The sequence below is a fragment of the Oscarella lobularis genome, chromosome 16 (assembly GCF_947507565.1).
Source record: "Oscarella lobularis chromosome 16, ooOscLobu1.1, whole genome shotgun sequence".
Lineage (NCBI taxonomy): Eukaryota > Metazoa > Porifera > Homoscleromorpha > Homosclerophorida > Oscarellidae > Oscarella > Oscarella lobularis.
The window spans coordinates 2,262,767-2,286,809 of record NC_089190.1 but is presented as its reverse complement, the minus strand read 5'-3'; the positions used below and the strand labels follow the sequence as shown (position 1 = coordinate 2,286,809).

Sequence of the window (24,043 nt, the reverse complement as noted above, 5' to 3'; positions counted from 1 at the left end):
CGGGCTGTCCTGAAAAAATATTATAATTTATTCGTTGGTAAGCGTTCTTTTGTGAATTGAGGCAGAACGAAAGCGGCCTTGTGGACTTGCGAGTTATAATAGCGCAATTTCATGGAACGCACTTCGTTATCACTCAGCTCCTTCAGCGGAAAATCAAATTTCATATTCTATAATGACATTGTGAGGAAACAAAAGAAATGAACGAAAAACTTGCTTACAGGACTCTTGCCTGAAATAACAAAGCCAAGTTCTCCTGAAGGATAAGAGGGAGAACTGATATAGTAGTATTGGGACGAGGGAAAAACGTTTTGAGAGAATCTAAGTCGGGGAAAACTTTCTGACATCTCTAGCATAGGACCATTGTCTAATAAAGAATTGTATTGAGCCACTTTGTGACCACTCTGACTAGTGCTACCGTGAGTGACGTGAATTCCATTGGGCTTGAGAGAATTTTTCACCAATTCAAAGTAGGGTTCATTAAATAGAAATTCTCCAGGTCCTTAATTATTAATTGATTATTATTCTATTAATTAAGGGTAGGTTCTTGCCTTTTTCGTCTGAACAATCTGTTATGATGACGTCAAATTGTTCGATGTGACTTTTCAAGAAGTCAAATCCGTCGCCAATGTGAATAGTGAGCTTTTCACTTTTCAAACCAACGGCCATGAGCGGGAAAAACCTCTTGCTAACATCAATGACCGTCTGCTCAAAATCAAAATCAAAACCCGTCTAATCTAAATCTGAATTAAAAACTACGGAATCAATTTCACAGAGTGTGCACTGAGCCACGTGACCGTGCTTCACAATTTCCCTTACAACGCCCCCATCACCACCACCAATTACGAGAACCTTTAAAAAAACGAGCAGTCAGAGCGAGAAGTACGTAGTCAATGAGTACCTGTAGTCCAGAAGAGCTTGGATCGTAGCACAAAAGAGGCACGTGAACCATCATCTCCTGATAGGCGAACTCGTCCATTTCTGTGCATTGGACAATATCGTCCAAAGCTAAGACGTTACCATAGCGCAAACTGAAAAGAAATGCCTCATACGATGACGAATAGACTCTATTCTTTACTGGTGAAAAACGAGGACGTCCTGGAAGGCGGATCGATCTCGATACAAGACCCGATCGACTTGATAGGACATTTTCTGGCCTTGCCAAAGACAATCGCTCTCGGAGAACCAACCATCGACGAGTTTATCCATGGAGCACGCCTCTTTGAACCCCCCCGGATATGAAGACGCAATAATTTCAGATTCTGAGGCCTAAATATTGGCCTTCAGGAAGAAAATATGAAGAAATTTATATAGTAACTAGCAGTATTATGTGTTGCGATTGAGAAGGCTCAGTTCCATTCCCGTTGCTTCTGAAGCCGTTGTTGTGTCCTCTTGATCATTGACTGTGATTCGGATGGCATTCTTCTTTTTCTTCTTCTTCTCCGTCTTGTGAGCACCTTCGATTGCTTTCGAAATCTATACACACTTACTATTTGTACTAATGTTAAATTAATCATTAAGATTTTACGTCTTTTAGAGTCACTACTCCCACGAGACGACCTATTGACGTCACATAGGAATGAGAAAGACCAAGAAGAGCAAAGAGACTATGTGCCTAATATAAATTAGCATGGGAAATCGGACTTCCTAAAATTTCACTACTACCTTATGTAAAGAAGTGCGCTCTACGAGTTGAAAAGGTGCTGGATCAATTTGGCAATTGCTGAAGTCAATCTGCTCGTGCAGAAAATCGCTGGACCAACCATCCTATGGAGATTATCATTGGATCAATAATTAATTAACGTGCACAAGTAAACTACTTCTTCTAATTGCTCATCTGGAGACTTTATCCTTCCAAGGGAATCCTTAAAAAAAAAACAATATTGAGATGAAGATCGATATATGATGCTTATTACGTCAAGTTCATTTCTTGGTGATGACGTGAAAATCGAAGCAACTAAAATATAAAATTGTCTCCTAATTTATTTATTTTAGTATCTTTACCTTGTAGCCGTAGGCGTTTTAATGTCGACGTCTTTCGCGATGGCGATTGGGGTTGAGGTGAAACGGTCTGCGGAGAAATAAAAACGCGCATATATTGATATTTAATATGTGCAATACCTCATCAGCATTCTGCTGAGATTCATCCGATTCCACTCTCAACGTCGCCGGTCTATTGGCGAGCGAATAACACGTCAAAATAGAAGAATTTTCTCCGAGGTACCTCGTTGGATTGTCGGTTTCTTCGATGACTTCGGCTGCGCTGGGTGTAGCGGCTCCTGAAGCAACTGCGCTCTCGTCCCACGTTCCCTTTTCATCCATAAGCCGTTTCATGAGATATCGGCGTTGAATCGACCCCAACAAAACCATAGAATCTAAAAAGAAAATTCCAATAAAAACCCCCCAAAAAAATGAAAGACGAAACCTGGAGCGTCGACGAGAGGAAACGACTGATGATTGGAACTGTGAAGCAATTTTCTCAAATCTCCGTACGTAGATCGATACGAAATAAAGAAGAGATTACGCTTCATAATGTCATTCACCATCACTTTATAAGGCCTTAGAAAAAAGATAAATAACAAAATACATTAAAATAATCAACTAGCCCTATATAATATATGAGTCTTACCTTCCACGTGTCAAATCAGGTAAATAGGGTAACTTCTTTATCTGAATGATACTGTCATAGAACGAGGGCTGGAGTTTCTGCGCGATTCCATTAGCAATGAGCACGGCAATCATCACAGGCAATATATGAGTTATCTGCCCCGTCAATTCAAAAACAATAACCGACGTCGAAATCGTATGCGTCACACTCCCGGACATCGCCGCCGCCCCGACGACGGCGTACCCACCCGGAACAATCACGTGAATAATGTCGTGCGATTCCTTGATGCCGTGCGGAAACCAAGCGGCCATCGTTTCGCCGACCAATCGTCCGAACGCGGCGCCCGTGACGAAGACGGGGAAAAAGACGCCGGCCGGAACGGGAAGTGCGACGGCAATTGCAGTAGCAAAGAACTAAAATCAATAAAGATTAAATATAAAAATCAATAAGGATAATATATATATTTTTTTCTCACGTGGTAAAGTGTGTAGAGAAGGAGGCTGACGAATATGTTTGGATTATTCCACGTGTCTAGGATGTCGGTTTGAGTTTTGTCGCCGCTATCGTCGGACAGCGAGCCCCACGTGAAATTAGAAAATAATTGATCTATTGCCTCCTTCTGGGTTAACTGAAAAAATAATTAATTAATTAATTAATTGATTGATTCAGGAGAGTCGCTACTTTTCCCGCCATGAACATTCCGAATCCCTTGGGAAACGTGAGAGTGGAGAGAATGAGAACGACCACAAGAGGATAAATAAATCGACTGGGTATTAATATAGAAATTATTTGAGATCGATTATAAATATTTGTCGCTTACTTTCGTTCAAGAAATTGGGTCTTGTGTCTGTACTTGCGTCTCAAGTCGACTATGGATCGATGAACGAAAACAAAGAGAGCCCCACCAAAGCCACAAGTCACTCTAAGAAAAATCAATAACAGATTAGTGAATAATCCATACTCATTAAATTTTACCCTATGAATGCAAACGCTATCATTTCGTATGGATCGAAAGGAAATTCTTCGACGAAGTTTGTAGTGAAAAGTGACGTGATAGTTTCTAAGAAATTAAATCACAGACATTGGATACTTTAGAGTAGAGGAATCCCTACGTTCATTTGAGACAAAGATGGCCATAAGCCGAAACATAAAAGCCCCGCAAACAGCGGCGAAAAAACCCCGCCAATAATTCCGAACGGCAAAATACGTCGCCGTTACTTCAATACTAAATAACACGCCTAAAAAATTAAATAATAAATATTGAGACAAAATCAAAAAGTAGATGCGTTTGCGTGCCTCCTATTGGAGCAGCAAAATTGCACGCCACGCCCACAGCACAAGCAGCAGCAAGCAATTCATTGCTATACGCTTCATTCTAGAAGCAGATAGAATAAAAGTAAACAAGGACAAAAGATGTCTTACTGCAAATGCGTTATTAAAGTGCGTTATGAATTTCGTCATGCCATTTCCAACGATGCTAGCAATGTGCACAAAGGGACCCTGAGAAAAATCAATTCAATATAAATATATATTTTTAAAAATGTTGCTACTTCTTTTCCCAGGGGGATTCCAGATCCAAGTGACGATATGAGTCCAATCTAAAAAAAAACGAGATCTACTTTTTTCCCCTGATAAAGTATCTTTTTATTTATACAGTTTTGGCCAAAAACGTTCGTATTGATAGGTATTCCGATAAAGAAATTCCCCTCAAGACTGTCTTCATTTCCGGTATACCAGACCCTACATAGATAAATACTATTAATCGACTGATTTCTCATGTCCAAACGAACCAATCGCATTGGGCGAAACCAAGTGCGTGTATCCAACGGAAAACGAAATCAAAACAATAGGAAAAGCAATCCAAATAACATATTGAAGTATAGCAATTTCGGTGAGGTTCCCATAGAGCCACACGTGCGCTAAAACAACGAAAAAAAATTAAATTAAAATATATTCGAGACATGGAATACCTTGCTGGCATTTCTCAATTAAATAATCGAGAACGAAGCTGAGAAACGCCATGAGAAGACCGAGCACGAGCAAAAAGAGCCAATCTTCGCCGATATGACGTACGACGAATTGTTTGCACGAACGCCACGCCTTCGCTCCTAAAGAAAAAATCGACCCCAAGAGTCTTTTCGAGATTTTCGCTTCGTACGCGCGCTGTAGCGCAAGTTTCGCTGCTCGTCGCGACGCTGCGCCTCCTCCTCGCGAATTCTCGACGCGTGGCTGCGAGCGAACTCTTGGAGTTCGACCGTGTACTTTCCGTACATCTAAACAACGTAAACCGACGTCAACGCGTTGTTTTTTCGTGTCGTTCGGACGTACGAGAGTCTGTTCGTAGTCGTACGATTCCGATTCGATCTCCTGGAGGCTCATTTTTGAAGGGAAATCAAGTAAAGAGCGAGATGATGCGGCGGATCGAAAGAATGTGCACTGCGCAATCGTAATCTTATTATTTATGGGGACAATCGATCTACTTTCCACTGTTCGTCAATGCGTTCGAATCTGAGTCGATCGTGTATTCGATTTGAATGACCTTGCCAAAATTCGAAGTTGTCCGGCACGAGGAGCAAAGATCCGTCTGGCCCGAACTTTTTAATAACTCCCTCAATTCGAATCTTAAGAGATTTAATTAATTATTCAATTAGATTAACTTTTAGGTATAAACACCTGACGATGAAGATTGGGCCAGTAAAGGCAGGCAGCTCCAAATGGCTCATTATCACCTCCCTTTTAATATTAATTAATTAATTAAATATTTAAAATATCCTACCAAGTTGCTCTTTTCTGGGCATTCAAAAGAAAATCCCTCCTTTCCATAGTTAGTCATAAAAAATCGTCTAACAGAAGGTCGACCATCTCTACAACAATCAATAATTAGTAAACTAATCTCTATTCGCGCTACATATACTTTGTTGCAAACGCAAAGTTTATTGAGTTGACGTCCACCTCCATAGAAATAGCCGATGCATCTTTGTACCATGCATCGAACTGAGCGAGAGGATCAGTTCGCGATACGAGCGAATCGACCGTAAACGGGCCCGTATCGTACTTCTTTCTGAGTACAGCGTAAGCTGAACTATCCTTTGTATTGCTCAGCGCCATAGAAAAACGAGTAAAATAGCGGCAAAGTCGAGCTACGCTACAATTCATAGACGCGCAGAAAATTACGCGAGTCTACGCAGGATATACCGTAAATTGCACTTTTATTTATTTTTCCTTGCAAAATGATGTCTCATTGGTCTCTAAACTTCAGTCGAAATTCTTTTGAATCGTTCCGGATTGCTGGAAGCAATGTGCGATATGTCACTCAGCATATCACTGTATGATTGATCTGAGCCAAAATATCGTCTAAAGAATAGGTAAAATTTCATTTTTCAAACCTAAATTTTCAGGATCCAGTTTGGCAAGACGCAAACTATCAAAGAAAACTAGCAAGCTATTAAAAATCCGTAGAGAAACTCACATTGTGACGATATCAGCTTGAGTAGTCGATAGAGCAATTTTCAAAGGAGTCTAATAAAAAAAAACTATGTAGCTTATCCCATTTCTTTCTTTTCCATTTCCTACCATTCCTTCGTCGTCTTCAATGTCCTGATCAGCGCCTCGTTTCAACAGCAAACAGGCAATGCTGAAAAAAAATAACTAAACGTAAGAAAAATTGTCTGGCTTGAGCCAATTGTACCTCGTATCGGAATTAAGCACGGCGAGATGTAGAGGAGACCTGCCCTTGGCATCTCGCAGATTCACTTTGGCTCCATTCTGAAGAAGAAACTCGCAAACGACCCTGTGACCCTATAAGAAAAACCAATAAGTCTATTCTCAAAACACGTCAGTTTGTACATGAAAAACTGCTTGATGCAAAGACGTCTGCATTGAATCCATATCGTTCACGAACTTCGTGCTACCACCTAAGCGAAAAAACATCCCAAAATCAAACCTTTAAGACGGAGAAAAAGGATCAAAGCACCTCTCACGATTGCTAGCAGTATTCCAGTAAGACTTCCACTACCAGCCGCTTGATACAAACACTAAAAAAGCCTAAGAACACGCTAAAGTACTCTCAACATCTCCCCACCTCGTTCCATCTCGCTTTGTCTCGTTCTGGCGACAGCCCCACATGATGCCGCTTCGACTTCCTCCGCGTACTCTTTCGAACGAGAGGACTACTTCGCCTCAAATCGTCGTCGTCACTCGCCGCTTTCCCCACGTCGCTTTCGCTCTTCAATCTCGCTTTCCGCGGCGTTTTCCCCTTCACAACGGCCCACCGTCGAATCGTTCTCCCCGGCGAAGACGGCGTACTCATCACCCGCTCTTTATCCCCCGCCGTTCTCTCGCTATCGTCATCGATTCCGTATCCCGGCAAATCTCCAACGGAGCGGCTGTGTCGACGTGGAGTCGCTTCCAAAGGCGTCGTCGCATGAAAAGTGGACTCCATCTCCGCTTCGTCGCTCTCGTCGGTCGTCAAACCGGCGAATGTATCGCGAGGAGATTGACCGAGAATGAGATCTATGTCTTCGAGATCGAAAAGAGGCGTTGAAGTGATCCAAGGAGGACTGAGCAATGCGGGGTCTTCTTCGCCGGAAGGCGGAGCGGGAAGAAACGCTTTGGCGACGTATTTAGCTGTGATAAATTCCTCCCGTTCATCTCTAGAAAAAAAATAAGATTTTTAATTAGGAATTCAATTTTCTTACGATGAGCAATTGGGACCGGGTTTCGTCCAGCCTGGTTTTATGTTGGCTTCGAAAATGCTGTTGACGACGGTGTTACCAAGGCTTTTAATCAGCTAAAAAGAAGATTTTCTGAATGGGGTTTCTAGCTAAATAGGTCTCGTTACTTCCAACGTCTCCGGTTCCCATTGGTCGAGAGCCAACGAACGAACTTTGGAGACGTGAACACCAAGGCCTCTATAAAGTCCATTTTAATTAATTAACCCACTTCAAATACTTGTACCTGTGCACTCCGCAGCATTCTATGCAAAGAGTGACGCACAAACTGATGCTTGCCCACGTGGGATCTAAAAAATAAATAAATAAAACAATATTATAAAGTCGTTGATTTTCTTACTAGGTGCTCCACAGTCGGCGCAGATTTCGTTTCCTTTTATGGAATAAATCGCAGCCAGTCGTCTAAACAGCTCCCCATAATCCCCCAAATAAAATAAAACGAATATATTATTACTCTTTCGACGACAACGCAGACATAGAACTATCCCCCCTAGAAACCTTAAAAAAAAACAAAGCATCAAGCCAAAAGAACCCTCTCTAACACCAAACACTCACTCTCCCCAATTTCCCCCCCTCCGGAGACGTCCCCAAAGCGGCAGCCGACGCCAACTAGACATCAGACATCGCATCAACATCAAATATGAATAAAAAGACGTTTACTTCAGCCGCGGTTATCCATGCGGAACGAAGTGCCTCAGAATCGGCTTGTACCATAACAGTGCTACGTGAAAGTCCCAAGTACGCGCGGGGGAAAGGTTCCTCTGCTTCTAGACTAACTTGTTTGGTACGATAACTTCGAAACAGAATCTTCGTTCTTGTTCGTCGGCGCGTTTAAGTCGACACAAGCGAAGATCGCGAGCGAGAACGCTTCCCTTTTCGGGCTACGATAAGAGAAACGCTCATTTCCTAGACAAATTCTCCTAATGTTGTTGTTGTTACCTTCAATTTGTGTTGATAAAGAAGTTGATTGTCTTTGATAGAGAAGAATCTCCTATTCCATGTCTTGAAAGCGTTCTTTGATCGTTTCCATAGGCAACCCTGAAGCACGACTCCTCTAAAAAAAATTCGCCTACATAGTGAAATTTTTAAAAATTCGCTCACACCTCTCCGATTTAGGTACAAAGGTTAAATCGGATTGAGCGGCGAGAACAGAGAGTTCTTGTTTCTGTTCGTCCATCATTTTTTCTTGGACTACATGCATTTTATTCTTTTCTCCGACCTTATGCGATGAGGCGTCTAATTTATCGTGATTTATTATTGATTTTTTAGACCTTTTCTGATACGGCTTGCACTTGGGGCTGGGAAGTCTTTGTCAGTTCCTGACCGTGTCGTAGAAAATCCAGCTGCGCTTCCATGAAGGATAGCAGCTAGAATGCAACAGTGTCTAAGTGAGAAACAAGTGCTAGTCTACTTTGTTACATTCTGGACAATAGTTCCACCCTTTCGAATATGAAAAGCATTGAGCTTCAAGAGAGAAATCATTTAAAATGAATTCTGGTTCAAAATAATTCAATTTACCTGGCAAGAATAGTCTAATCCGATTTGTCTAAATGCTTTTGAAGTGTCTGATAGGGTTCTACTAGCCTAGAGAAAAAAGATTAATATTCTTTAATTAATTAATTAATAAATTTAGCTGAAAACCTCGTCCGCTTCTTGGACTTTAGATTTCGAAATGTGAGAATTTTTGATGAGGCAACTATAGAATTTAATAAGATAAATATCTTTACTTTGTATTGGCTAACCTATCTACTTCCGTGTTGAGTTTGTCAAAAACTTTCTTCGTGTCCTTCACTTTTCTCAGTTCCCTAGACAAAAAAGTAGTAAAGATTCATGTACGTCAAATTTGTCAAACTTTCGAAGAAAATCCTTGAGCCCATCACCAAGTATTCGTTTCATTTGATCAAAGAAAATCTAATAAATATTAGAATTTTTAGAAAATTCCACAACGAGACTTTACCCCATAGAAAGACTGCAACTCAAGCATTGTATCAACAAACTGTCTAATGCTGGTCTACAGTAAAAAATTATTTGAACCAAATCAAAAAAAAATCTCTCCATTTACCGAAACAAAATTATCTCGCGAAAAATAGTCTTCGAGGCCTTGAAACGATTTGACTAAGACACTAGAGAAGCGCATATACTTTAAGTGCGCTTCCTTGAATTTCTTCTTACCTCATTGCCACTGTAAACTCTTTGGCTCCTGTGAGAACGCCTTGGGAATTCCAAATTACCTAAATAGAGCCGAATACGTGTTCTCCTGCATCGATTCCACGTCGTCGAGGTTTCACCTTTTCGATGAGATGCTCGACACGTTGTACGCTGTGTTCGCTGGCGGCTAGCTGCGATCTGAAACGAGATTCGGCGTTTTCTAAAGCGAGGGGAGGGGTGGGGTGACCTGAATGCAGGCGTATCGCCTAGAGCTTGCTCCAGGTCGATATACGTAGCGTCGTCCATATGTGGAATCGTCGAGAAAAAGTCCGAGACTGTTGCGGAATCGGATGCGCGTTCGAAGCCACTGTCGGGACTTTCACAAAGCGCGCGTGCTTCTTCCTGTTCCTGTTTCTCTTCGATACACTTCCTCTGCAACTTTGGACGTACGCAGTAATGGAAGAGGTGCGACAGCTCTTTCGACCGTGCATTTTGGCCTCCAAGACCTATTGTCCGTCTCGAATTGATGGAAATGTCGACGGTAAGCTTCCGCATCGAAAATCGACTCAAATCGCGTCACGTTCCCTAGGAATCCTCCTCGACTGCAACGAAAACAACTTCGGCTCGGTATTACCCGACGACGACACGCTCCACCGCTACCCGAGCCCACTGCATCGCGACCTAAAAGCCAAAATAGCTAAATTCAGGTAAGAATAACGAATAAAATCGAGCGTTTTCCCGTTTCTTCCTCAGAAACGTGCGACCGGAGCAGATCTTCGTCGGCGTCGGCGCCGACGAATCGATCGACACGGTCGTACGAGCCTTTTGCACGCCGGGAAAAGACGCAATCGTCGTCACGCAGCCGACGTTCAGTATGTACGAACAGCGCGCTTGCGTATGCGACGTCAGCGTAGTGCGCGTGCCACTCAAATCCGACTTTCAATTGGATATGGAGACGGTGGGTGCAGAAAAAACCAAAACGATATTTTTTTCCGTTTTTTTAGATGTTAAAAGAGGCGTGTCGGCCCGATGTTAAAATCATCTTCCTCTGTTCACCCGGAAATCCAACGGCTGTTTCTCTGAATATTGATGACGTCATCAGTTTATTGGATAGTGCCTACAAGGGGATTGTCTTTCTAGATGAACTCTATATTGACTTCAGTGGAAAAGAATCTCTTGCTCGACTTGTGGATAAATATCCTAGGCTCATTGTTCTTCAGTCGTTGTCCAAGTCGTTTGGTTTGGCTGGAATACGGTTTGTTGAATGAAAATTTAGGGTGTTTCTCTGTCATTTTTTGGTGTTTAGGTTTGGCTGGTCTATTGCTCACGAAGACATCGTTTTTCACTTTGATAAAATTCGCCTGCCTTATAATATTGGAGCCCTGTCGTATTCCGCTGCGCTAAAGGCGTTGGATCACGTGGACGACATGAAAACGATGACTCAACAAGTTCTCTTGGAAAGGGATCGACTTGCGGACGCTCTCAGACAAATAAAAGAAGTCAAAAAGGTGATAAATACATTTCCTATATAATTACTCACCATATCATTTTCAGGTTTTTCCATCTGAAGCCAATTTCTTGATGTTTCAAGTCGACAATGCTTTGAAAGTCCAAGAGATCATGCGACAAAAAGGCGTCTATGTGTCATACAAAGGCAACTGTCTTCACTTTGACGACTGCCTTCGCATTTCCATCTGCACGACCAAAGAAAGAGAAACCGTTCTCACAGTGATACGAGAATCTTGCATAGAAGCAAAAGTCTAAATAAAAATCACTGTTTTTTCTCGAGCAATTTTCTTTTCCATTCTGGCATGGCTGCGATTTTCGCCTTTCTCTCCTCCTCCGCCGCTTTTCTCGCCAATTCAGGGGCCATCTTCTCCAGTCTAGCCCAATAACACAGTCCATCAAAAAAAATTATTATTTTATATTAAAAATTGCCTTTTCTTTTCCTTTTCCTCCAGCACTTTTCTTTTCCATTCCGGTATGCCCTTCCACCGACTATTCTCCGCATCATCCTAGAGAGAAATAACCTTTTATTAAAACAGCTCTCGTTCAGATTGCCAGCCCTGCTACTTTGGCTCCTCCTTCCATCGTTTTCTTCGTTTTCTCTTCCGCTTTCTTCTGATACAGTTTCACCTTCCAGTCAGGAAGCGGTTGCCCGTCGTTATCGTATTGAGGAACGTCGACGCCGTCAGCAGCTCCATCAGAAGTCTCCTCTTGAATAACCCTTCCCACAGCCTAGAAAAAAATTCTCAAAACAATAGCTGATCTAAAGAACGGTTGGTTTGCCTGCTTGAGCATTCGTTTCTCAACCGGAGCTTTTCTCAGGCCTTTTCCTCTCTTGATATCGTCCATCAGAGAAGAATCATGCTGTCTCATCGCTATAAATAAAAATAAAGAGGAGTGTACTAGAGAAATCTTGTAGCAGACTCACACATAGGTTGATACGCAGATGGGCCTGTCTTCAAAGAAGTCGTCCGATTCTCTTCCTCTGATGAATCTGAGTCGGATGATGATGATTCGCTATCCTCATCTTCCGCCGTGACGGACTGCAAATAGGCGACACATGCCTGCTGCTCCCGTTGCTTAGCAATTTGAAGAGACGTCATTCCGTCTCTGTCTTTTGCTGCGGGATTTGCTCCAGCGCTGACGAGAATATTTAGACACTAGCATATGGGTCTTAGTAGGTCTCGGATTTGTGTAGCTAATCTCACCTCCACGTGGCCATTCTGAGTGGCATCATGTAGCGGAGTCCCACCTAAATTGTCCTTTGTGACGTTGGCACCGTGGTTTAGTAGCCACTTTACAATAACAACATGACCTGAAAATATAATTGAAAATAATGTGAAAGGAAGAGTCCTTGTGTTCTGCCTTGAGCTGAAGCGTAATGCAGTGGAGTTGCACCATTGGAATCTCTTGCTCCAATAGATTTCTCATCAAAATCAATCTAAAAAATTTTTAGGACTTAATCCTTATTTTTTATGTATTGATTTTGATTACCAGCCAACTTAGACACTCTAGATGACCACTCTGAGCTGCAACATGTACAAATTTCATACCATCGTCGCCAATAACTGTATCACTCCCAAGACCACATGATTCAACGAGATATCGAACACATGACAACTGGCCTTGCTGAGTAGCAAAGTAGGCTGGACCTACAACGACCCCGCCCACACAAAGACTACAAACACTAATTAATTAATTAATTTAATTAAGTAATTGAATTGCCTCTCGTCTTTCTCCTTGAAATATTGCAGGCAATTCGTCGCTCCGCCGTAGGCGGCGTAATCGGCCGCCGTTCGCGCGCCGCGCGTCTTCGCGTCGATCGGCGCCGCGCACGAATCGATCAAATAGCGAACGACATCCAAGCGATCGTATCGCGCCGCATAATGGACGGGTTGGAGACCGGATGCGTCCTCTTCGACGGGCGACGCGTATTTCTGCTCGATTAGCCATCGAACGACTCCTATTTGACCGCAAGCCGCTGCGTCGTGAATTGGACTAGCGCCGTTGGGCATTGGTTCGAGTTTTTTCGCGTTCGCTGCGACGAGAATCGACTCGATGAGATCCACGCTTCCCGTGCGAGCTCCTATGTGTATTATAGTCGCGCCGGTTTCGTCTTTTAGTGATAATAAGTCGATTCCGGTCGATTGGAGTTGCTTGAGCGTTTCTGTTTCGCCTCTTTTCGCCGCTTCGAAAGCCATGACGTCCATACCTATTGATTCTATTGAAAACCCTGTCACGTGTACAAACAAGCATGCGCTACGCACGACTCTTCGTCGTTGCGGCGAATCAAAGCATATGAACGCTTCCAGCGCCTTTCGAAACTCGGACGGGAGCGTCAACAGCGGCGAGGTAACACGAGAGATGAACGCGCGCGCGAGATCACAAAAATCAACGCGTCAAACGCACCCCGCGTCTCGTAGACCACATCAATGTCGTCGAATCAAGAGAATAGCGTCGATACGAGCCAATCCTTGTCGCGCGAGGACGAAATCGAAGCGGAATATCGCTCCCTAGTCGACGTCGAAGGCAAGCGATCGCTTCAAAGTGCGATTTTCACGAGAAAAACATTCAAATGGGGCGTTTTTAGGGGAAAGACACCGAAAACGACGACTTTCCTTACCCGTACTCAAAGGTCGGCACTCGTTCAGCCTTTGGAGGTGAGTTTCTAAGCGCTTCCGGCGAGAGGACGCTACTTTTACGAACCAATGAGTCATTGGCTTTCTTTTCAGCTTCGCCAAATCGCTCATTGGACGCGATTTGACGCGAATCACAATGCCCGTTCACTTCAACGAGCCGCTCAGCTTCACGCAGGCACGTAACGTTGCCAGGAAACGCACGGATGACATTTCTCCCCTCTCTCTCTCTCTATACAGAGAATTTGCGAGGATCTCGAATACGCCGAAATTCTTCATAAGGCCCACGGTAAAAAATAAAATCAATAAAAATAAAAAATAAAATCAATTATAATTTTACCTCTAACTCTTCATTTTTCATATAGAATGTGATTCGAGACTCGATCGCATTGCTCATATCGCCGCGTTTGCTTGCTCGTGTTTCGCCTCAGCGGAAGGACGGTGAGATTAAATAACAATAATTAATTATTAGATTGTTGATCTTTTGTTTAGTTTTTGGAAGCCCTTTAATCCTCTTCTTGGCGAAACGTTTGAATTGATTCAAGAGGATTGTCAATATGCAGTCGTATGTGAACAAGTGTGTCATCATCCCCCCGTCACAGCGATGCATTGCGAAGCCGAAAACTGGAGTCTGTGGCAAGAATACAAGCTCGACATTCGATTTCGAGGACAGGTAAGAATAATAGGGAACTAATGAATTATACAAGAGAGGAAGTTTGGGGTCTTTTTATTTTATGAAGTATATCAAAGTGATTCCCACTGGGATAGTCCATCTCAGAATGAAATCAGATAATTTGCACTATTCGTGGAAAAAACCCACCACTACAATACATAACATTATTCTGGGAAGACTTTGGGTTGATAACGTGAGAATTTTAATTAGAAAAAAAATGTGGCATAGAGAGACATAGCACTTTAGGAAGGCGAAGTCGTTGTGACGTGTCACCAGACAAAGGAAACGGCCTCCGTACGATTTCAATCCTATAGCAAAGCGGGAAAGAGTTTCAAAGATTTAAAGGGCAAGAGTCCCATAAATAATCTCTAACGCGCGCTAGTCAACGTTTTGCTATGTAGGGGAAGTGAGAAGTTCTCCAGGGAACGTCGAACGACTTCTTAGAGGCGCATGGGACAAGGGTCTCGATTCATGTGCGGCCCTTGTAGAGATTTATAGATTTTATTTAATCGCTTTATCTATATTAGATAAAGTGAAAAGCGTTCTTCCGAAAAATAATTATGAATCCGGTGCTCACGTGCATTCGCTTTGGCGAATCAAAGAACGACCCGTCGAATCACCAAAGTAATATATAACAAATATTTTAATTATCTCATTTTTCTCTCTATATATAGAATGTACGGGTTTACGAAATTCGCCATGGGGCTCAATGACATTGACATTGGCGTGTGTTCCACGGACACCCGGATGCGTCCCGACGTTCGACTATTGGAACTCGGTCATGTGGACGACGCGGTAAAAGAAAAACATCGACTCGAGGAAAAGCAACGAGCCGCTCGACGAACACGAGACGCAGCAAAAGCGACGTGGAAGCCCCGGTATAAAATAAAAAGAGAGGGAGTCCCCTTATATAAAATACTTTTTTATTTATTTTTTAGGTGGTTTGTTCCTTTGAGGGATGCTGATACGGGCATTGTTGCACACGTGTATTCGGGCGGATATTGGAAAGCGAAAATGGCAAGCAATTTTGAAAATGTGCCTGATATTTATTGAGTTTTTGACTGGGGATTGTAAGAGTAGCTGCTGTTAGAGAGAGTGGCCGGGTTTTATTCTAAATCGTGTATGCACGCTTTGCTTTAGTTAATTTTATAGGGCACAATATGACGTTATCAGATTACCTAATAAAAGATTACGATTCGTGGTTAGTGCTCATGTACGTCATTGGTTGCGATCACGTGAGCCAATTACCGGCTCCCGCATCTAGCCTTAGGAAGCGGGGAAGTGTGGAAGCGTGGACTAAAACCCACTGCACGCAATCCGCTCATTCATTACTTTACAATCCTACCCAAGAAACTAACCTTGCACTTCGAATCGAGAAAGACAAATGAGCGAACGCGTGACCACGCCCTCGAGTCTGACATACGATTGGCTATCGGACTTTTCGTGGCCTAACGAAGACGATTTCGGCGTCGACGGCGTCGCCGTGTCAATAAACAGCGACGTTCTGACGTCGCTAGTCGGCGCCGACGCTCTGAGCGTCGACGATGTCACGGAAATCGAGCTTTTCACGCCGAACGTCGACTCGCTCGCGCGAACAAGCCTCGTTCTGAAGAAACTTCGTCGCGAACGAACTGGAACGGCATTCGCCGCCTTTTACGGGGCATTGCTCGACGGGGGAGGGCACGCGGAAGCCTCCGTTCGTCGACTTCTCGTCAGAACGTCGAAAACGGCGAAAAGATCTAAGCGGAAGGTAAAGCAGCCAATCCTCGTCGGTTCTTGGCGTCACGTGTTTGTGACGTAGATTTCGAATGCTGTGACGCGTCTGCGTGAAATGTGGCTGAGTTCCGATAGCGGGGTATGTGTACATAAATTAGATACATATTTGGTCGTGATTTCTTTAATTAACTGTAGATTGAAAGAAGCCGTTCTGGAGTCAGTTCTAAGGCGTTGGGAAGTAGTACGGAATCTCTTAGGTCAACTTTTGAAGAATTTCCTGACGTCATCATAACTTCTCCTCCCAACAAGCCACCGCCCAGCTCACCAAGTCGCCCCTTCATCAGTCGCGCATCTTCAGTAAAAGAACAGGTCATACAAAAAATATGGAAGGTAACGAACTGGGCAGCGAAGCGTCGATCGACGAACAGCAGTCAAGTGTATAAATTCACGGGAGGAGAAATGGGCTACGTTCTCACCGCTCGACTATATCCCATTGGAAAAGACAGCGACACTGTCGGCAAACAAATGCAAATCTATTTCTCAATGGAGCCCCCAAGTGACGAGTGCAGCTGCCTCAAGCCCGTGCAGATCAGCCTTCTTAATCGAAGCAAGTTCAAACACTACCCTAACGTGACAGCAGTTTTTGATCCTAACGATAAAACGCTGCGACCGAGGACGGCCCTTCAGGGAAGAAAAGTGCTGGGTAGTTGCGCGTGGAAGAATTGCCCAAGTATGAACGTGCAGCTATCACTTGTAAATAGAGTATACACTGTCGATGACACTCTGGAATTCGCTTTTATAGTTCTTAATTAACTGATGCCAGATTTATTTCGAGGACAGCCTCTTTTTTAGACACCAAATTTTTTACAGTAGTCCGTGCAATCGTTACGAATTTCTTCCGCATCCAATCCGAATTCGGCCAATGTGTGCTTGTGTTTACCTGCTTGCTCTCGTTTTCTCGCGTCCTCCGCCAGAAACGCCGTCAAATCATCCTCCACGGCCTTAGTGTGCTCAAGACCGACTTTATTGGCAATTTCACGACACACACCTATAGGATCCTTGGCGATCTCCTCAAATTTAAAGTCGAGAGTGTGCTCGGCTTCTCGCCGCGTTTCCTTGGCCAATTCTCGAGCAATGCATCGAGTCATCTTCTGACATCCCTTGCCGATTTTTTTCCAATCATCACCGGTAGAGAAAGGAGCACGGATTGCGCGAAAGAAAGACGACGAAGACGACACAACTGAGACAGGATCACGATGCAAACGCACAAAAGAGGCGTCAGGAAAAACGTCAAGTATTTCCTCAATAAAACACGAATGATATGGAGCTTTGAGAACGAAACGGGACCCAGATAATTGGCCAATCGACTTAATGACCTGCAAGTCTCTTCTAAAGAACCTGTATGCCTGACGAGCCAGATCTCTATAGTCCTTAACGACGTCAGTAAAATCCTCCCCACAAATATAAGGATAATTGGTGTAAAATAAATAATTTGACAAAACGAGGACGCATTCTTCAGGAAAGGTAGTACTTGCTGGGTGAATATTGTGTGGGAGTCCACACCCGGAAGCAAGCAGGATATCAAACGTGTACTTCACTTGTTTTGATGTCGTACAGAAACGGCGGCACAGATCGTCGATCGACGTAGCTTGGGCGACGTCTTGCGGGCGCAAATCGGCCAGTTGGCTACGAATAGTGTTCAAATGTGCCACGTGGGGGTAGCGCACTAGGAGATGAAAAAGAATCGTCGTTCCCGTGCGTGGTAGGCCCAATATGAAGATCGGACGATCGATAGGAACTGTAAGAACGTTGGAAAATCGTCGCGGTATCGTTTCGAAGCACTCGAGTGTGCGAATTTGAGTGATTAGCTTTTCGCGGGCCAACAAACGGCCGAATGGAGTCGTCTCCTTGCCTTTTAGCGCGTCCAAGGCATTCTGGACGCGTTCGCGCCAGTCCCTATTCGATGCGAGCGCCGGAAGCGATCCAAATCGAGAACGAACCTTTTCAAGAAGTTCTTCGACTGTCGACGGAGTGGAAACAAGTCGAATATTGATGTAGCGAAGCCATGGGTCAAGCGTATTGAGAGAATAGCGAAAAAAACGAACGAGAAACGTCAGAACAGCAAACAGTACAGAAGCCATCTCCAGATAGTCACGTGAATTCATGAATTCATGAATTCGCCATCTCCAGATAGTCACGTGAATTCATGAATTCTTCAGCAGCGGGGGTGTGGCGTTATAGTTACCCTTCTTATCCTAATTTCCTACCTCCTTCAGTCCATTCTCAACAAGCTCTACCAGTTCGTAGAATCTAGGTCGTTCGTCCGGATCGAGAGACCAGCAGCTTAGCATCAGGTCATAGCTAGCAAAAATAAATTGAATTTTGCAACGTTTGAAGTAGTTTGCCTACAGTTGGTGAGGACACGTCCGGGGTCTTTGCATTCGGTAGCTATCCTTCACAAGAAGCTCGTACAAACATTCAACGGGGATACCAGGGTAAGGAGCACTTCCTAAATTCAAAATAATAATAAATAGACAAACTAGATATAGGGTTTACCTAAGGTAGCAATTTCCCAAAGCAAAATACCGTAGGACCACCTAGATCACATGTATTTACATAGAGAGAGGCACTGAATCTTTACCCTTACACGTCACTTTCTTCAGTAAATACGCGATGCAATAACGATTCTGGTGCCGTCCATTTGTATGGAACAAGACCCTGTAAACATTTCTCATTTCAGAGGAATAGATTTATATTCTAAACCCACTGGCGTTTTCTTTCTGTAGTAGTTAAAATAGTGGATATCCTTTGCCATACCGAAATCGGCGACTTTTAACACTTCACCGTGAAAAACAAGCACGTTGCGTGCTGCCAAATCGCGGTGTACACACTAGAAGAAAACCTAGTACCAAAATCCCACTCATTTGCGAATTTTCGATACCCCTTTTAGTGCGAGGTGTTCCATTCCGCGTGCGACGTCGAGCGCGTAGCGAAACATGTCGCCAGACGACAGTACGGACTGCTCGTCGGGCGGCACGTAGTTCACCACATCCGTGTCTGAATTTTGACGTGTCGGATCGCGTCCAAAACGCTTGGCACGCAAATAGTCGCTCAGACAGCCATGCTCAGCATGTTCCATTATTACCCACAGCATTCTACCTTCGTTGGCTATTAGAGAGAAAGATATGTGAGCTAATCTAAAGACGTACTCTTCTTACTTTGGAAATTGCATATTCCTATGAAACTGACGACGTTTCTATGCTTTCCTATACGCGTCCAAACGCTCACTTCTGTAGCAAGGTCTTGCATGCTTTTACGGTCGTTGGCTAAACGCTGGATAATGAATTTTCCCAAAAATATTTAGTTATGCGTACCCTTGGGAACTTTGACCGCAACCCGCCTTGTTTCGCCGTTTTTGTCGACGGCTTCTCCTTCCCAAACGAGTCCAAAGCAGCCTTGCCCTGCATTACACATGCATGAACTGGTTTTTTTATTATTGAAGCGGGCTAACCGAGAACTTCAAAAAGGGCGACGTTTTCTTTTTCAATTTTACACGATTCGTCAATTTTAACGCCTTCGATGCTAACCAGTTGCCGACTGCGTCGCTCTGGTGTGACATCGACATCAATCATTGTCTTTCGGTATGATATTTCCTCGATAAAATTGTCTGCGTCTCTGGTTATCGGCTGTCGTGACTGTCTGCGTTCAAAGACGAACAGATATCGACGTCGTATGCACAGTGAAACGACAATAATAGTAACAACGACAGCAGAACCAGCCGCAATTGATCCCCCAATCAAACCGGCCAAATTAGACAAACTGGTAGCAGGTAGTGTAGGAGTAAATATAGTAGAACTCTGAGTAGAGGGTGAAGGGGCCTTGGAGTCGGTAGAGACACTAGCACTAGTAGGAGCAGAAGTCGTCGGATTGATCCCTAAAGATGGATAGGGTGTTAGTCTATGACACGTACATCTTCTCAGACTTACCTTGACTGTACTTAACGGTCAGCATGACACTCCAGCAGTTTTCGTCCAGTACCCTACCATTGCCCTTAGACAGTCCGCATACAAAGGACGTAGTTGGTTGATCGTTCCACGTACGTATAGGCACTTTTACGAACGGATAGGAGAAACCAAAACGCGTCTCTTTTTGAGTGACGCAAGGTTCCGTTATTTTGTTCGTCTTGCAATGAATACTTGGTGGCAAATCGTAAACGCATTTGTAGCTGCTCCACTTCGTAGCGTCGCCTTTTTGGCTGTAATACCAGCAGGGAACACCTCTGCTGTTGTCCGTACAGTTACTCTGGATTACTAAAGGTTGCTTATCCTCCTCTAAAAACTGGAGAATTAGAAGAGTTATTAACTTGTTTACGTATGCAATTACCAACGAAGTAAAACCGATCAATGCCTTTATTTTTTTCGGTTCCATAGTGGCACTCGTAGTGACCAACTGTAGCATTATAATCGGACCCAACCGTCAACACACGGCTGCTTGCTTTCTCTGGGTACAATGTCGAACTGCCATTGAGGTTGTAGTGCACTCGATACCATGTGCATTGATCGATCTCCGAGTTTCCACATAAAAGTGTCATCTTTTGTCCGCTCTCCGGTCGAACAGTAATAGATTCATAGTTGTAACTAGTGCGAGTCGGTATTCTGCATCCACTGGCGGGGCCGTTACGTCGTCTCCTTGTTACTATAGACACAGACGGAGAGTGATTATAGGAAGTACCACTTTGCCAGACGCAAAGAAAAGAGGTGTCTGCGATGCCCAGCTGCCTTTCTATTCTACGTAGTTCTCGTTTACCTGCACGATCCGGAATAATTTTGTAGTCCCAATCACGATCATCTTGCCCTGGTCTCCATTTCCACAATGACGGTGATACACACTTGTACAGACCGATTTCGTTGACGACGAGACGGCGACTTCGGGTCAGCAAGCGTCGAATCGATGCGTCGTCGTCGTCGTTGGGAAACGATTTGGTGTGGTACCACGCACCAAAGTTGCTCGACGGGCAGTCCAAAATCAATGGAGTGCCGTCAGTCTTGGCAACGATTACTTTCGGCTCGCCTTGTACGACGATTAGACCTATAGTTTCTTAGTACGACTCAAAGTCATTGGAAACACCGAACTCAACCTTTGGCAATCAATGCTGCAACGACAGTGACAAACACAGCCATCGACCGCGAAAAACAGTGAAAACTAAGGAAGGAAGGGCTTTCGACTACTTGGAAGACTGCGAATAGCATTGTTGCAGCCACGGTTTAGTTGTGACTGAAAATTAATGCAATCAAAGGCGTGGTGCTTGGTGATAATTGAATTTTTGCATTAATTAATGAACTACTCGCGGGAATGTGCTTCCTGTTATACGGGATTCCCCGTAAACAAGATGGCGGAACCCGATCCCGACTCATTGCTCCATTTCTTGAGCTCGGAAAAGGTCGACTTAGCTCGCTTTTACGAAGATTTTCGGAAACTCGGCGTGAAACGCGTTCAGCACCTCGAAGACGTCCGGGAACAAGATTACGTGAAGATCGGACTTACGGACGTCGAAATTCGACGAATCAAACGTCGCTGGGAAAAGCAATTGTCCAAAAAACGTGGAATAATTCACAACTTTCGAAAGCTGACGACAGTAAGCAAAGCGAAAAAGCGAAAAATGACGTTTTTTTTCTCTATCGTTTTTCCCCCCTCCCCAGAAAAAAAAGGGAAAACAAGACGTCGTAGAGCAGAAATTAAAAGACGATTCGTACGAAATTCCGACGGTACCATCGCCACCTGCGATCTCACCTACGGGACACCAAAAAGTAGCTACAATCTGCCTCATCCGTAAAGAGGATCTAGCAATAGAGGAAAAGGAATTGGGTCGAGGCGAATTTAGTACAGTAAAGAGAGCGACGTGGACTCGCTCTGATAATGGGACCAAGGTTATTAATAATTAATTAATTAATTAATTAATTAAGAGGAGACGAAAGATTCTATATCTAATCCTTTTCTAGACAACTGTAGCTGTTAAAATATTGCGAGGGAGGCGTGGTCGCTGGCAGCAGGAAGATTTCATAAAAGAGGCCAATGCACTGCAGGAAGTGCACCATGACAACATAGTACAGTTATATGGAATAGTCATCACAGAACCATTTATGTTGGTATGTAAGACACGCGTGAAAAATACATAATTAAATAATGATAATATTATTGGTCAGGTGACTGAGCTGGCTCCCCAGGGTTCTCTGATAAATAAATTGAGGGAGAAACCGTGTAGGGTTTCGATTTATCAATTGTGTACATACGCAAAACAAATTGCCTCCGGTATGGCGTATTTGGAAAAGCGAAAACTCATACATCGCGATTTGGCTTTGAGGAACATTCTCCTCAAGTCCATGGATCACGTGAGACAAAGAACATATTGCTCTCTCTCTCAAAGATAATCAATATAGACTTCAGGTTAAAATAACTGATTTTGGTCTATCACGTGAATTAAACCCGGAAAGCGACGTGTATCTAATGTCAACGAATTCCCGCATACCAATCGCGTGGACGGCACCGGAAGCGTTGGAAAAACGGGAATTCAGCACAGCATCAGACGTCTGGAGCTACGGAATAACCACGTGGGAAATGTTTTCCTATGGAGCCGAACCCTACGAAGGAAAAAGCAATTTAGAAGTAAGAAATATAAATAATTTATTAATTAATATGATTTTTTATTTTATCTAAGATTGCGCGCGCTATTGCGTCGCCCAATCAGTTTCGTTTGCCGCGACCCGAGCACTGTCCGAAACAAATTTGGAAAATTATTTATCGCTGCTGGGAAGACGTGCCAGCCAATCGGCCGTCGTTCGCGGAAATTGTACAACACATGACTCAACAATTTCCGGCTCGCGTTCGTGCCGTCAAAGAGTATCGCGGTCAAACGGCGGGACGCGGTCGTCTCAACATTCATCAAGGCGAAATGATTACAGTCATAGATAGAACGTAAGAGAGGGAGGCTTTGATCTTAGAGAAAAAATATTTTCTTATATTAGACCCCCGTTTTTTGTGGGCCAAAATGAGAATCTAGACGTCGGTCAATTCCCGTCTCAGTGCGTGGCACCCCCCACTTCTTCTGAAGGTAAGAAATCAAACCAGACCTTTCTCTCCCCTATAGAAAGGTCTGGTATCCCTCCCATACAAAAGAACGCGGAAACCTCCCCTTCCTCAAACAGAAACCGGACTTCCCGGAACGCCGCCACCCCTAACCCCTACCAGTTCGATCACCTCAAAGCATCTCTACGCTACCATGGCACCAGCGCCTCTCCCCGCCGACGTTTATCGCGATCCCGTCGACAGCGGCATCTATCACATCGCCCAAGACCCCGTGCGTCGTCGCGCCGTAGCCGAACCGAATCCGAGCCCCTTAGCCCATCATACACGTCCGCCGCTATCTAAACCTAATTTGGATGATTGCGGTGAGACGGTAACGCCGGCGGAGATTCGTCAAAGCGACGCTGATATCGATTGGTTGCGCGGCGAGTTTCCCCAGATGAGTGACGCGCAGTTTCGTCACTATATTGAGCAGTTTGGCGGCGACGTCAAGGAGGCGTTTCGTCGCATCAAAGTCCAGCAATTGCTCGATCTAGGCCTGCCCGGTTTTAGTGAGGAGCGCTGTCTGCGCGCGCTCGAACACTGCCAATTCAAAGTCGATCGTGCCGCCGCCTTTCTCATGGATTCAGACTACTAAAAAGTAGGATATGCGGCATTTTATAAGGACTAGCTTCCCCCACTTTGGCCCATTTCCCTCCTCCTTTGCCTAAACATTGGTTTTCATAGATTCAAATCGAGTTTGCATTTAGTTAAGAAAACTTTCGAATTCCCAATCGTTGGACTTCCGGGTTTCCTTTCCCCTCAAACAAAAAAATCTAAAGATGGTCCTTTATTCTATGGGAGTCGTGTACGTTCGTTACGCGAATCCACCCCTTTCACTTTCTAACTTTCGATGACGTCACAAGTCAACAGGCAATGTTTTTTCCCCCTCCCCTCGTATGATTTCTTT

At 44.0% G+C, this 24,043-nt stretch overlaps 9 protein-coding genes across 12 annotated transcripts; 4 read left to right on the top strand and 5 right to left on the bottom strand.

The window, feature by feature from the left end:
• Positions 1–20: 20 nt before the first annotated feature.
• Positions 21–1,266, bottom strand: LOC136196595 (spermidine synthase-like). Its single transcript, XM_065986186.1, has 7 exons — positions 1,076–1,266; positions 899–1,028; positions 757–849; positions 549–702; positions 416–499; positions 219–364; positions 21–167 (listed from the first exon to the last, which is right to left on the bottom strand). The coding sequence occupies exons 1-7, from the start codon at positions 1,204–1,206 to the stop codon at positions 21–23; spliced, it is 885 nt and encodes a 294-aa protein (XP_065842258.1). The 5' UTR covers positions 1,207–1,266.
• LOC136196560 (chloride channel protein 2-like) lies at positions 1,237–10,354 on the bottom strand. Of its 2 annotated transcripts, XM_065986143.1 has the most exons (33): positions 10,118–10,354; positions 9,731–10,068; positions 9,624–9,681; positions 9,508–9,566; positions 9,398–9,458; positions 9,293–9,346; positions 9,188–9,246; positions 9,078–9,140; positions 8,977–9,031; positions 8,854–8,919; positions 8,755–8,799; positions 8,607–8,702; positions 8,439–8,554; positions 8,275–8,389; positions 8,113–8,216; positions 7,996–8,056; positions 7,891–7,944; positions 7,790–7,833; positions 7,676–7,737; positions 7,562–7,625; positions 7,446–7,515; positions 7,303–7,394; positions 6,687–7,257; positions 6,579–6,639; positions 6,452–6,519; positions 6,294–6,403; positions 6,179–6,239; positions 6,075–6,124; positions 5,992–6,026; positions 5,520–5,942; positions 5,382–5,469; positions 5,279–5,338; positions 5,040–5,226 (listed from the first exon to the last, which is right to left on the bottom strand). In XM_065986143.1, the coding sequence occupies exons 2-30, from the start codon at positions 10,036–10,038 to the stop codon at positions 5,854–5,856; spliced, it is 2,751 nt and encodes a 916-aa protein (XP_065842215.1). In that variant the 5' UTR covers positions 10,039–10,068; positions 10,118–10,354; the 3' UTR covers positions 5,040–5,226; positions 5,279–5,338; positions 5,382–5,469; positions 5,520–5,853. The 2 variants fall into 2 exon arrangements, with proteins under 2 accessions (XP_065842216.1, XP_065842215.1); XM_065986144.1 differs by lacking the exons at positions 5,992–6,026; positions 6,075–6,124; positions 6,179–6,239; ... (24 more) ...; positions 9,731–10,068; positions 10,118–10,354 and adding exons at positions 1,237–1,473; positions 1,526–1,612; positions 1,663–1,764; ... (17 more) ...; positions 4,576–4,713; positions 4,764–4,878 and having other exon boundaries at positions 4,934–5,226; positions 5,520–5,599; positions 5,661–5,727.
• LOC136196599 (histidinol-phosphate aminotransferase-like) lies at positions 10,073–11,271 on the top strand. Its single transcript, XM_065986190.1, has 4 exons — positions 10,073–10,441; positions 10,488–10,738; positions 10,790–10,991; positions 11,038–11,271. Exons 1-4 carry the CDS (start codon positions 10,358–10,360, stop codon positions 11,245–11,247), a joined length of 747 nt encoding a protein of 248 aa, XP_065842262.1. The 5' UTR covers positions 10,073–10,357; the 3' UTR covers positions 11,248–11,271.
• Positions 11,191–13,725, bottom strand: LOC136196571 (espin-like). 2 transcript variants are annotated; one of them, XM_065986159.1, is made up of 10 exons: positions 13,257–13,725; positions 12,715–13,201; positions 12,484–12,667; positions 12,355–12,430; positions 12,198–12,304; positions 11,918–12,149; positions 11,773–11,864; positions 11,557–11,721; positions 11,422–11,498; positions 11,191–11,366 (listed from the first exon to the last, which is right to left on the bottom strand). In XM_065986159.1, the coding sequence occupies exons 2-10, from the start codon at positions 13,197–13,199 to the stop codon at positions 11,255–11,257; spliced, it is 1,530 nt and encodes a 509-aa protein (XP_065842231.1). In that variant the 5' UTR covers positions 13,200–13,201; positions 13,257–13,725; the 3' UTR covers positions 11,191–11,254. The 2 variants fall into 2 exon arrangements, with proteins under 2 accessions (XP_065842231.1, XP_065842230.1); XM_065986158.1 differs by having other exon boundaries at positions 12,715–13,725.
• On the top strand, positions 13,217–15,503 carry LOC136196570 (oxysterol-binding protein 1-like). The gene is made up of 13 exons (XM_065986156.1): positions 13,217–13,341; positions 13,413–13,518; positions 13,580–13,649; positions 13,722–13,803; positions 13,866–13,914; positions 13,991–14,066; positions 14,118–14,298; positions 14,366–14,491; positions 14,545–14,644; positions 14,700–14,771; positions 14,826–14,922; positions 14,973–15,176; positions 15,237–15,503. Exons 1-13 carry the CDS (start codon positions 13,288–13,290, stop codon positions 15,349–15,351), a joined length of 1,332 nt encoding a protein of 443 aa, XP_065842228.1. The 5' UTR covers positions 13,217–13,287; the 3' UTR covers positions 15,352–15,503.
• Positions 15,504–15,573: 70 nt separating this feature from the next.
• LOC136196586 (uncharacterized) lies at positions 15,574–16,941 on the top strand. The gene is made up of 3 exons (XM_065986177.1): positions 15,574–16,048; positions 16,100–16,153; positions 16,210–16,941. Exons 1-3 carry the CDS (start codon positions 15,683–15,685, stop codon positions 16,825–16,827), a joined length of 1,038 nt encoding a protein of 345 aa, XP_065842249.1. The 5' UTR covers positions 15,574–15,682; the 3' UTR covers positions 16,828–16,941.
• On the bottom strand, positions 16,863–18,155 carry LOC136196942 (omega-hydroxy-beta-dihydromenaquinone-9 sulfotransferase Stf3-like). Its single transcript, XM_065986600.1, has one exon. The coding sequence runs from the start codon at positions 18,153–18,155 to the stop codon at positions 16,863–16,865; it is 1,293 nt and encodes a 430-aa protein (XP_065842672.1).
• LOC136196561 (uncharacterized) lies at positions 18,074–21,256 on the bottom strand. The gene is made up of 13 exons (XM_065986145.1): positions 21,152–21,256; positions 20,821–21,102; positions 20,398–20,709; positions 20,001–20,345; positions 19,526–19,948; positions 19,389–19,475; positions 19,233–19,340; positions 18,956–19,182; positions 18,782–18,904; positions 18,662–18,732; positions 18,571–18,611; positions 18,424–18,523; positions 18,074–18,375 (listed from the first exon to the last, which is right to left on the bottom strand). The coding sequence occupies exons 1-13, from the start codon at positions 21,192–21,194 to the stop codon at positions 18,270–18,272; spliced, it is 2,268 nt and encodes a 755-aa protein (XP_065842217.1). The 5' UTR covers positions 21,195–21,256; the 3' UTR covers positions 18,074–18,269.
• LOC136196564 (activated CDC42 kinase 1-like) lies at positions 20,819–23,950 on the top strand. Of its 2 annotated transcripts, XM_065986149.1 has the most exons (9): positions 20,819–21,649; positions 21,714–21,941; positions 22,014–22,160; positions 22,218–22,403; positions 22,459–22,677; positions 22,730–22,986; positions 23,037–23,122; positions 23,217–23,734; positions 23,821–23,950. In XM_065986149.1, exons 1-8 carry the CDS (start codon positions 21,350–21,352, stop codon positions 23,729–23,731), a joined length of 1,938 nt encoding a protein of 645 aa, XP_065842221.1. In that variant the 5' UTR covers positions 20,819–21,349; the 3' UTR covers positions 23,732–23,734; positions 23,821–23,950. The 2 variants fall into 2 exon arrangements, with proteins under 2 accessions (XP_065842221.1, XP_065842220.1); XM_065986148.1 differs by lacking the exon at positions 23,821–23,950 and having other exon boundaries at positions 20,820–21,649; positions 23,217–23,736.
• Positions 23,951–24,043: the final 93 nt, after the last annotated feature.

Excerpts from the sequence above, each read along its gene's own strand:
- LOC136196595 (XM_065986186.1), bottom strand. The coding sequence starts at position 1,206 with ATGGATAAACTCGTCGATGGTTGGTTCTCCGAGAGCGATTGTCTTTGG. Across the intron at positions 703-756 it reads CACTCTGTGAAATTGATTCC|ACGGTCATTGATGTTAGCAA; the intron begins GTAGTTTTTAAT and ends GATTTTGAGCAG. Across the intron at positions 168-218 it reads TTATTTCAGGCAAGAGTCCT|AATATGAAATTTGATTTTCC; the intron begins GTAAGCAAGTTT and ends ATGTCATTATAG.
- LOC136196560 (XM_065986143.1), bottom strand. The coding sequence starts at position 10,038 with ATGCGGAAGCTTACCGTCGACATTTCCATCAATTCGAGACGGACAATA. Across the intron at positions 9,347-9,397 it reads CGCGAGATAATTTTGTTTCG|ACCAGCATTAGACAGTTTGT; the intron begins GTAAATGGAGAG and ends TTTTTACTGTAG. Across the intron at positions 5,943-5,991 it reads ACTGGATCCTGAAAATTTAG|ATCAATCATACAGTGATATG; the intron begins GTTTGAAAAATG and ends ATTTTGGCTCAG.
- LOC136196599 (XM_065986190.1), top strand. The coding sequence starts at position 10,358 with ATGTACGAACAGCGCGCTTGCGTATGCGACGTCAGCGTAGTGCGCGTG. Across the intron at positions 10,442-10,487 it reads TTCAATTGGATATGGAGACG|ATGTTAAAAGAGGCGTGTCG; the intron begins GTGGGTGCAGAA and ends CCGTTTTTTTAG. Across the intron at positions 10,992-11,037 it reads AAATAAAAGAAGTCAAAAAG|GTTTTTCCATCTGAAGCCAA; the intron begins GTGATAAATACA and ends TATCATTTTCAG.
- LOC136196571 (XM_065986158.1), bottom strand. The coding sequence starts at position 13,199 with ATGGACGTCATGGCTTTCGAAGCGGCGAAAAGAGGCGAAACAGAAACG. Across the intron at positions 12,305-12,354 it reads GCATTACGCTTCAGCTCAAG|GTCATGTTGTTATTGTAAAG; the intron begins GCAGAACACAAG and ends TTATATTTTCAG. Across the intron at positions 11,499-11,556 it reads CGATGGAAGGAGGAGCCAAA|GATGATGCGGAGAATAGTCG; the intron begins GTAGCAGGGCTG and ends ATTTCTCTCTAG.
- LOC136196570 (XM_065986156.1), top strand. The coding sequence starts at position 13,288 with ATGAACGCTTCCAGCGCCTTTCGAAACTCGGACGGGAGCGTCAACAGC. Across the intron at positions 13,519-13,579 it reads CTCCCTAGTCGACGTCGAAG|GGGAAAGACACCGAAAACGA; the intron begins GCAAGCGATCGC and ends GGGCGTTTTTAG. Across the intron at positions 13,650-13,721 it reads CACTCGTTCAGCCTTTGGAG|CTTCGCCAAATCGCTCATTG; the intron begins GTGAGTTTCTAA and ends CTTTCTTTTCAG.
- LOC136196586 (XM_065986177.1), top strand. The coding sequence starts at position 15,683 with ATGAGCGAACGCGTGACCACGCCCTCGAGTCTGACATACGATTGGCTA. Across the intron at positions 16,049-16,099 it reads CGAAAAGATCTAAGCGGAAG|ATTTCGAATGCTGTGACGCG; the intron begins GTAAAGCAGCCA and ends TTTGTGACGTAG. Across the intron at positions 16,154-16,209 it reads GGCTGAGTTCCGATAGCGGG|ATTGAAAGAAGCCGTTCTGG; the intron begins GTATGTGTACAT and ends AATTAACTGTAG.
- LOC136196942 (XM_065986600.1), bottom strand. The coding sequence starts at position 18,155 with ATGGCTTCTGTACTGTTTGCTGTTCTGACGTTTCTCGTTCGTTTTTTT.
- LOC136196561 (XM_065986145.1), bottom strand. The coding sequence starts at position 21,194 with ATGGCTGTGTTTGTCACTGTCGTTGCAGCATTGATTGCCAAAG. Across the intron at positions 19,476-19,525 it reads CGCCCTTTTTGAAGTTCTCG|GGCAAGGCTGCTTTGGACTC; the intron begins GTTAGCCCGCTT and ends TGTGTAATGCAG. Across the intron at positions 18,612-18,661 it reads TTTACTGAAGAAAGTGACGT|GTGGTCCTACGGTATTTTGC; the intron begins GTAAGGGTAAAG and ends CATGTGATCTAG.
- LOC136196564 (XM_065986149.1), top strand. The coding sequence starts at position 21,350 with ATGAACTACTCGCGGGAATGTGCTTCCTGTTATACGGGATTCCCCGTA. Across the intron at positions 21,942-22,013 it reads GCTCTGATAATGGGACCAAG|ACAACTGTAGCTGTTAAAAT; the intron begins GTTATTAATAAT and ends ATCCTTTTCTAG. Across the intron at positions 23,123-23,216 it reads ACCCCCCACTTCTTCTGAAG|AAACCGGACTTCCCGGAACG; the intron begins GTAAGAAATCAA and ends TTCCTCAAACAG.